This window comes from Galeopterus variegatus, unplaced genomic scaffold, assembly GCF_000696425.1.
Source record: "Galeopterus variegatus unplaced genomic scaffold, G_variegatus-3.0.2 Scaffold605, whole genome shotgun sequence".
In the NCBI taxonomy this organism is placed as follows: domain Eukaryota; kingdom Metazoa; phylum Chordata; class Mammalia; order Dermoptera; family Cynocephalidae; genus Galeopterus; species Galeopterus variegatus.
The window spans coordinates 207455-217380 of NW_007726716.1; the positions used below are offsets into that span (position 1 = coordinate 207455).

Consider the following 9926-nt stretch of genomic DNA (forward strand, 5'->3'; position numbering starts at 1 on the left):
GCCTCTTCCCCTACATGGCCTTAAATATCCCCATCCTCCAACAGCAAAGACCTGAATATGGGAGTAGCAGTGAAAACTGGTTCCCATATAGAAGAAATGACCCTAAAAGACACGTTGAAATCACCACTAGCAGATACAATTACATCTCAGATTGAAAAGCTGCAGCAGAATGTGCCCTAGTTCTGACCCCTCCACTGAGTAGCTGTGTATATTGAGCATGTCACTTCATCTCTATGGGCCTTGGCACCCTCATCTTAAATGGGACAATGACCACATGAGTTCTCAGGTTTCTTCCCAAACAAGTCCACTGCCTCCCCGGCCAACCCCCCGCGCCCCACCTCTCTCCCGTGGTTTTGTAGCTGGATTTACACTGTAGCCCAATTTGATTCAGCCCCACGGTGCCACCGCAGGAGGCCAGTGCTTTCCTCATTAGTAACTGGGTTTGCAAGGAGAAAGAAAAGTGATGTTTTGAATATCCCCAGGATAAGTGAGCGTCAATATGAAACAAATATTACTCTTCAAAAATTAGTACTGATAAGTAGCCAAAACCCTTAAGGGAAAATAGGATTTAAAACAAAATAAAAGAAAACCAAAAACAAAACCACACAATAAGTTTATTTCTCTTTAAAGGAAATTTGCCAAGGATGCAGAAGGAAATGAAGATGATCAAAGATGAGGATGTGCATTTCAACTTGGGTATGAAGAGTACCCCCTCCTTTCCCCACTGCCCGCAGCCCGTGGCTTCCCGAGGGAAAGCTCCCCAAAGGCACCCCTTCCCAGAGGCTCTCCGGGGGCCTTTCTCCCAGTTTCGGTATGAACCTCCTCCAGGAGACCTAGACGGATTCCCTGGGGTCTTTGAAGGAGGTGGGTCTCGGAAACGGAAGAGCATGCCCACAAAGATGCCCTATAGCCACGCTGCAGAAGAAGCCGCTCTTGCCCTCCACCCCGAGGAGAACAAAACCCACGGCCCTTCGAGCCTGCCTTTGCTGTTCCCGCAGCCCCCGCGCCCCAAGTATGACTCTCAGATGATCGACCTGTGCAACGTGGGCTTCCAGTTCTACCGCACCCTGGAGCACTTGGGGGCCAAACCCGTCAAGCAGGAGCCCATTAAGCCCAGCGCCGTGTGGCCCCAGCCGACACCCCCTCCATTCCTGCCCACGCCCTACCCGTACTACCCCAAGGTGCACCCGGGCCTCGTGTTCCCCTTCTTCATGCCCTCGGCCTCGCCCTTCCCCTTCGGCCGGCACACCTTCCTGCCCAAGCAGCCCCCCGAGCCTCTGCTGCCCTGGAAAGCCGAGCCCCAGGACAGTGAGGAGACCAAGCAGAAAGTGGAGAGGGTGGACGTGAACGTGCAGATCGACGACAGCTACTACGTGGATGTGGGCGGGGCGCAGAAGCGCTGGCAATGCCCCACCTGCGACAAGTCCTACACCTCCAAGTACAACCTGGTGACGCACATCCTGGGCCACAGCGGGATCAAGCCGCACGCGTGCGCCCGCTGCGGCAAGCTCTTCAAGCAGCTCAGCCACCTGCACACGCACATGCTGACCCACCAGGGCACGCGGCCCCACAAGTGCCAGGTGTGCCACAAGGCCTTCACCCAGACCAGCCACCTGAAGCGCCACATGATGCAGCACAGCGAGGTGAAGCCGCACAACTGCCGCGTGTGTGGCCGGGGCTTCGCCTACCCCAGCGAGCTCAAGGCGCACGAGGCCAAGCACGCCAGCGGCCGGGAGAACATCTGCGTGGAGTGCGGCCTCGACTTCCCCACGCTGGCCCAGCTGAAGAGGCACCTCACCACGCACCGGGGCCCCATCCAGTACAACTGCTCCGAGTGCGACAAGACCTTCCAGTACCCGAGCCAGCTGCAGAACCACATGATGAAGCACAGGGACATCCGGCCCTACATCTGCTCCGAGTGCGGCATGGAGTTCGTGCAGCCGCACCACCTCAAGCAGCACTCGCTCACGCACAAGGTACCGCGGGGCCCCGGGCGGCCGGGCGGGTCTCGGGGAGAGCCAGCCGAGCCCTGGGCACCGGCGCCAGGACTGCGCACCTCCCACCTGGGCCCCCGGGAGCTGCGCATCCCCGGGAAAGGGGCTCTCCTGCCTGAGCCCTGAGGTTCTTCCTCACCTTTAAATTGGAGGCAATGAGGAGAGCCCTTTCCCCAGTCAGCATTCTGGAGTCCACGGTGGGCCTAGAAATAGATAATACAGACATCCGGAGGGGAGGACGAGGAAGGATGGAGGGCACAGATGGTGGTCGTGCTGTTGCTTCCTAGCCCCCAAGAATCCCTAGAATTTTGCTTCCAGAAACTTCAGCAAGGGAACTAGCATGAGTGTGTCCTCAAACCCTAGATCACCTCTATGCCTGGCATATGCCAGTGAAAACCTTCTTCTAGAGAATTTTCTTGGTTGTTTGCTACTGAAGCACTGGCTACCTTTTGGTTTGTTTTCTCCACCACCTGTAAGACCAGCTTGACATGCAGGTGGCTCTGAGGGGAGCAGGGCTTGGCCCATCCAGCAGGGCCTATGCTTCCCCAGGTTGAGCCCCTACCTAGTTGGGTTCAGTGCCCTGTGCTTTATGTGGTAGGAGGCTGGAGAAAGCATCCTTCTTTATTTGGGTTGGTTTTATCTTCCTCAGGTCTTCAAGGAGAAATACAGGCCCAAGGGTCTAAGTTCAGCCTAATTTATAACCAAAGCTCTGGAGTCATTAAGCTGAACTAGAACAAGGCCCTAGTGGCATCCCTGAAACCTTACCCCAGCAAAGCTGACTTGGGTCTGCTTTGAGCTTTTGAGAGGGGAGTTTTGCTCCACTGACCTCTACCCTCACACCCTTGACCTCAGGTGGTTTTCTCGGCAGGAAAGACTGCTGACAAGAATTTCTAAAACATTCTTTCATTCTGAAAGGTCAGTGGAGGACTTTGCCCAGCTGGGATAATGTTTCTATGCTGCTATAATGGGTTTCATTTGTTAGGTTAGGACAAAACACTGGGCATTTTCTGGCTCTGCAGCAGAGATGGAATGTGTGGCTGCCTTGTGGGCTCTGCACAAACAGCTCCTGCCCTACAAAAAGCACCCGTAGATACCATCCAGAGGGGAGTTACCTGCCAAGTACAGGAACCATCAACAAAGGACCTAGGCTGATACGTAGCCACAAAGGGGACCATTTGCTTATTTCAGGGCCTCCTGCATATGTGGGAAAGGAATCAAAGGTGCATTTTAGAAGAAATAGATTTGGTAAGATAGTAGAAAATGAAGTCAAAATGGGAGAAACAACCTGGAGTCTGAAATAAGTTTAATTTGAATTAGGAAACAAAATGCAAACAGCAAGCAGTAGTGTTCATTGAACACGTGCTCTATGGCAGGTGCTTTACTTTTCATTTAATCCTCATTTACTTCTCAGCAACTCTAAGACCTACTCCCAGTTGGCAGATGAAGGCATGGAGGCATGGGGACCTCACTCAGGAATCTGACACCAGCACGGGTCTTGGACACTCTACAGTCAAGACGTCCCCTTTTCCATCCCCTACCCCCTCCTCGCCTTACCATCCCGAGGCTCGCTCTCTGTGATTTCACTGGTCCTATCAGAGACACAACAGCTTCCTTTGTTGCCCCAAAGCTGTGTTCAAATTCCTATTCATTTGCCTTTTAGGCAAGCTCACATGGGAATCAAACTTTGGACACAGAATTCTCTTTAAAGAATTCTGAAAACAGTGATAAGTAAAGACTTCTCTTTGGTCCCAGGACCACTGGATCATACATATAGCCAAGCCCAGAGAAAATCTTGAGACAAGAAAGATACTGATGTGAATTTTGAAACCCATCAAGAAAATATTTTTCATTAATTTCATAATTTGAAACTCACTGTTTGAATATGCAATACATTTTAAAAATTCATCTTCTTATAAGGGCGTTAAAATTTAATTTTTAAAGGAGGTTGATTCCTAGATCTCTTTATTAGCATAAATCCATACTCATCTGCAACTGTCCATATTAGAGAGTGTTGGAGCTGGGAAGAACCCCAGGGTTCTTGTGACCTACCACTTCCTCTTGAGATGAGAAGCCTTCACCAGGAAAGGCCACAGGACTTGTCTAAGGTTATGCAGCCAGTAAATAGCTGGGCAGAGACCTGAGTTCACCCTGCAGTGCCATGGGCTCACCAGAACTGAGGAGTGGTACTTTCATGCCCCAAATTAAAGAAATAGAAATCTAGGCAAAGAGAGTCAGGGCTGAGTTTAGAATCCCTCCCTCCTTAGGGATACTAGGCATTATGGATTTTATAAGGCACAGTTGTTAATTAACTTGTTTTAATCCTGTAATAACCTTTGTTTTGGTGACATGGTTCTCTAAGTTTTCCTTCGCAGAGGTCATTCTGGGTCAAGATTTCTTGCAAAAAGACCTTATCGAGGAAGTGATGGTTGAGTCAGGGTTAGCTAATGCTCTACTCAAGCTGAGTCCTGGAAATGCTCTCAGTTGAGGACATTGGTATTTACGTATTCAAACACTTCTCCACAAACAGCCTCCTGTCCTGTTTTCTAACGCAGAAAACTGTCCCCTGCCAAATTTCTCTATAGAAGAGAGCTGGCTTAGAGGAAGCTTCATAACCATGTCACACAGAGGTCAGTATGGCCTGTGGGAACCCAGGGGACCAACTCGAGAGGGCGATTATCAAGCTGTAATTCATAGAAGTGTGGATATGAGCTGTTCTTCTGGGATTTTCAGGTCCATTAATGAGCACTCAAGAGGACATTGGTTTTCATATAAGAAATGATAATATCAGTTTAGAAGGTTTTATTTTTATTTTTTCATTATCATGAAAGCTGGATTATAGACTCGTTTCGCATGTCATTCCACAGTGCTCCTACTAAAATCCTATTAATCCCTGAGAACTGTTAATGCAGAATTAACCCCAGCAGCAACAGGAGCAACAAAAGCAATGACTTTCTTTTCCCCTAGTGGTCTAGTTAGTTTATAGTTTTCAGACAAGATCGGGCGCGTTCAGGGTGGTATGGCCGTAGACTAGTTTACGGTTTTCAGAAAAAAAAAAAAAAAAAGATTATGTAATCAACACCTTTACTAAGGCTAAAGCTACACCATTTGGAACTCATGTACTACCAAACTCTTGGTGGATTTATGTGGCAGAGAGAAAAAGAAAGCCTGTAATTCTGATGAAGGCAGGTTACCTGTTCACCACCACTTTTCTGAATCTCGCCCTTCTGCAGGGCGTGAAGGAGCACAAATGTGGGATTTGCGGGCGGGAGTTCACCCTGCTGGCCAACATGAAGAGACATGTGCTGATCCACACAAACATCCGCGCCTACCAGTGTCACCTCTGCTACAAGAGCTTCGTGCAGAAGCAGACCCTCAAGGCGCACATGATCGTCCACTCTGATGTGAAGCCTTTCAAATGCAAGGTGGGCAGCAGGCCCTGGGAGGAGGGCGGAAAGGGAAGACCAGGATTGAGCAAATGCCCTATGGGGGCGGGTCCCCGGGGAACCTTCTATTCCATTTCATCAACGGGGCCACTGAGGCTCAGAGTAGGTCCACAGCCAACCCCAGTCCCATCTGCGCTCTTTCCCTCTTTCTACATCTCCTATGCTCACACCAGCCCTGGGAGCCTGCCCTGTTGGTCTCGCTGTGTCTTCAGGGCCTGGGGGTGGAGGCAGGTGGTAGGGGAAGGTCTGAGGGTGGAAGGCCCCTTTGGAGAAGGAGGTTGTTAAAGGATGAAGGTGCTGTGGGGAGCACCTGTTCCAGAGAGGACAGACCAGATGCAGCCCTTCTACCCGTACAAGTCAATGAGTAGTACACAGAAAGGAGTCAGAGAAAACTTCCAGCATAGCCCCCTTTCCCTCCCTCCTCTCCTACTCCTCTCCTGACATTTGGGCTGAGCCATATAATTTGACGGCAGGCCTCCCAGAGAGGAGGAAAGGGATTCCAAAGCTAGTCCTTCAGAGGACTTCGGAAGAGCTTGCTCGGGCCGAGGAATAACTGAGCACAGTCATCTGAAATGTTTTTCACTTACTCCTAAGTACCATATTGCACAGGGATTGAGCATCTTTGTTAAAATCTCTGTGTCAGATTAACTTGGTTGGGTTTTTATTTTATCAGCTGAGAAAATGTGTGAGTTGGAGATTGGTAAAGCCCAAGGTACTGACTGGTGTTAGTCACAAATGCTTGGGCTTCCCAAGGCTGTCCCCACCCCCAACATCGTTTTCCTCCTCCACTTCTAAAATGAGAAGGATTTGAATGTACTGGTAAGTGTCATCCCAGTCAGGAGGAGAGGGCTGAGGGGGAAGAAGAGGGAAATTACCACATTCAGATATCACCATAGCCCTTCTTCTTGAAAAGGAAGTCTTCCTGCCCTCTGTTACTGCACGTCTGATGGGGTCTGAATGATACTCTTGGTTGATCCCTATTCCTGAAGCAGGGTTCCGTGCATCCTGCTTTTATCCCTCTGCAGCGTGTCCCCCACTTGAAGAACCCCCTGTGAAGCTGCCTTCTTTCCTGTGTTGGCAACTCCTGGACGGGGTGAGGGGTCAGGAACCAGAGCTTCCCTAGACCTGTGTGGGCATTGTCCGGAGGTGGGAGAGGGAGGCTTTTCCCTCCAGCCTTTTCCTGCCACCCACTTCTGTTTCCCCTCCTTTTCCTCAAGTTCCCAGTGGTTTGAAAGTCAATTTATGTCCATCTTGAGTCAGCCAAGCTAAAGAGGCAGGAAGCTTCACGCAGGATGGCTGCACAATTGTTAGGGCCCAGTGCAAAATGGAAAGGCAAGGCCCCTTGTTCAGACATTGTTAAGAATTTCAAGATGGTGAAAGTAGAGGATTAAAGTGCACTCATGACCCTTTTGAATATGGGATCCTGTGTGGCACACCGGTGAAGCCAGCCATGGCTGCATGAGGCCGTGGACTCCACAGACCATCTCTTCTCTTTTTAGGCACTTCTTGGATTTGTCTTCTTCATTGAGCCCATAGAGCACTGCACAGTTAACAGAGAGGTTCCCTCCTACAGAGGGTTACTGTCTGCTGTAATGAAAGTGTGAGGAAGGTCTCTGCCATTCTCCACTGCTTGAGTTGAGTTTACTCTCAGGTTTCAAGCATTAACTGTATTTTTTATCTTATCAACTGGTAGTGGAGTAAAGTTGTTAAAATATAAAGAGAGCTATTTAGCATAGTGTATTGTCCTCTAAAAATCCACCCCTGTCCAATCCGGCCATCTCCCACCTCCACTTCATCAATTCCGGTCTAGCGGTAGTGGTACAACCAGGCAGAAAATATCCCTGAAACCAAGAGATTTGTCAGGGGGAGAGCCAATGCAGGTTGTATGTGATTTAGGGGTACAGAGGCAGTTCTAGAGGGGCCTGGAGGATTTCTTAGACCAGGTAGTGTCTGAGCATCTAGAGGGTTCTCTCTCATGCCAGTGCACAGAAGACTGCACAGTGCACTGCAGCCTGGACCAATGATGCAGCGAGCCATCCTGGCTGGTATTTCAGCCCTTCCTTCCCCAATGACTGGCCCCTCATCCTCCACCCCAATGACAGTGCACTGTCCATTTCTCAAAGTGCATCTGACAGCTTTACAGTTCAAAAACTCCATTACACCTCTGCATTGAGGGTTGACTGGGTTCTGGATGCCTGGTCCACACCATCAGATCCCATGAGAGAGTGGTTTATAAAACGGAATGCCAGATTTGAAACAATGTAGTTTGTACTTTACAATAGGAGATGGGCTCGGCATAGGAATTGGACTGATCTTTTTCAGAGGTCACTTCTTCCTGGTGGGTAAGTCCAGTCAGGAGGCTGCCTAGAGGGTATCTATCATTAGACCAAAAAAAAAAAAATGATAATAGTAATGGATGTTATAGGGCATTTTGGCCAAAATTAGGTGGTCCTTCTCCATTCTTATACATTTCTGAAACAAGGACAGATTTCAGTTACCTTGACCCAGAGCTCCCTGTCTCCTGGAAAGTGCCAGAAGCATACTGTGATAATAGTAATGGATGTTATAGGGCATTTTGGCCAAAATTAGGCGGTCCTTCTCCATTCTTATACATTTCTGAAACAAGAACAGATTTCAGTTACCTTGACCCAGAGCTCCCTGTCTCCTGGAAAGTGCCAGAAGCATACTGCCAGGTTCTTCCTGTCCCTGTCCCCATCTTCTTGCAAAGCGTCCCCCTCCTTTATGTACCATCATCCTTCTTCATCTCAAAAGACTTTCAGCGCATGTCTGAGGGTACAGGCTATGTACCAAGGCCCTTTATGTTTGTAAACTAGCTTCAGATCCCACTGTGGGATGGGCCACCTCAAGATGGTGTCCTGTGGACCTTGCTTCCTATCTGTGTTGTGCTGGATTTTTGGAAATCTGGCCATGGGTGGAGGTTGTTGGGGGTTTGGGAGTTGGGAGAGGGATGAAGGGCCACTTGCTTATTGCTGTGCAATTCATAGTCATCCGAGATCACTGGCTGGCTGGCTGCATGGTGATGTTGTAGAACAGCCCCAGCTAACTAAACTCGAACTTTCTCATGGTAACAGGGAAGAGTTATTCCTGCACACAATTGACGTGGCTGGAAAAAAGAGGCAGGCCTCGCTCCAGCCACACGTCAAGAGTTAGCACTATCTCCTTTACTCAAAGTCTTGCAGCAAGGAAGATTCTTTTAGTAACAGATTCTAATTTCTTAGGATTCTCATTAAAATTTCTTTCTGACATAAATCCCTCCTCCTGTCATGAACTAGTTTTCTCCGGCCCTGAGCTCAGTGGAAACAGCTGTCCCTAGCAGGCAGAAATGTTCACTCACTGTGGGATTAGGCTTTAACAATAGGATGGAAAATTAAAGAGAGAAAAGGTTTCCATTCTATGTTTCTTCCCCCCCGCCCCCCTTATAAAAAAATTACTGCCCTTCTGGGCTCTTTTGCTATTGGCTCACTTCTGGACTCCTTGCTTCTAGGAGCCAGCTGGAGTTTTTCCAGAGACCTGAGCCTGTAGACTTAAGCCATGTTTCAGAAATATGCTTCCCAGATTCTGCGTAAGCACACAGGCGTTGATTTGGATACTGTCCTTGTAGCGGCCGCACTCCATGATAGCAAAGAACCAGCTGCCGTCTTTGGGAAACCTGTCCAGGAAAAGCAGCCATCCAGAATTTCCGGGACAAATTCTCTTTTGAGATGGGTGAAGCCAGGAGCTGCCTAAGTTATGAATCACCAGGTCATCTGCAGCAGAGGCTAAAGACTGGGGACAGAGCTGTTAATAGAGGGATGAGGTCTCCCTGAAAAGTGTCTCCACCAACACTGCCAAACTGGCTCTGTTTCCCCCTCAAGCTTTTTGATGCTCCAAAAGGGGAGAAACCAGTTGGGGTACTCTGAGGCCCCAGTGTTGGGGTCAGGGTTTGCAGGCTGGCATTGAGGGGGTTAAGGCAGTGACCAGATAGCAGCCTTTTGGCAGCAAAGCCCTCCTCAGCAGAAGGAAGGATATAGCTGTATGAGCTGCCTGCCTAACAATGCCTCACATGTCCCCAGGGGCCGCCTGCAAATAGATTTCATCTTGCTTTCTCTTGTACTTTTCAAAGCTTCCTGTTTTCTCACGGTCCTTTTGGACAGTTTACAGTCTCTCTCTCCCTCCCTCCCTCCCTCTCTCTCCCTTTGAGGAAGGGAACACCCTTCTTATTAAAGGAGAGAGAGAGAGGAGAATGTAAGGGAAAGGCAGTTTAGCAGAGGCCATTCTCCTCAGCTGCAGGCCACAGCTCTTTGACCTTTTCTCTCAGAAGAGGAAAACACAGGTTTCCTGGTGAATCTCGGTTTTGAAGCTCATATCAGGCTGGTTGGAGCATGGCGGTGTGCTTCTCCTTGGCTTTGTGGGCCTCTGGCCCCAGCCAAGTGGCTGCTCGCTGCCATCCCCCGCCTCTGCCCACAGTGACCTCTCCCTCTCTGTGGCT

At 49.5% G+C, this 9926-nt stretch overlaps 1 protein-coding gene across 1 annotated transcript in view; it reads left to right on the plus strand.

Annotated features, from left to right (window-relative positions):
* The first annotated feature begins 642 nt into the window (after positions 1 to 642).
* Positions 643 to 9926, plus strand: part of ZNF366 (zinc finger protein 366) — a 17201-nt gene continuing 7917 nt past the window's right edge. The window contains exons 1-2 of the mRNA XM_008570475.1: positions 643 to 1976; positions 5225 to 5416. Of these exons, the coding sequence (XP_008568697.1) occupies positions 645 to 1976; positions 5225 to 5416 (1524 nt within the window). The 5' untranslated portion in view covers positions 643 to 644. The remainder of the gene's footprint in view (positions 1977 to 5224; positions 5417 to 9926) is intronic.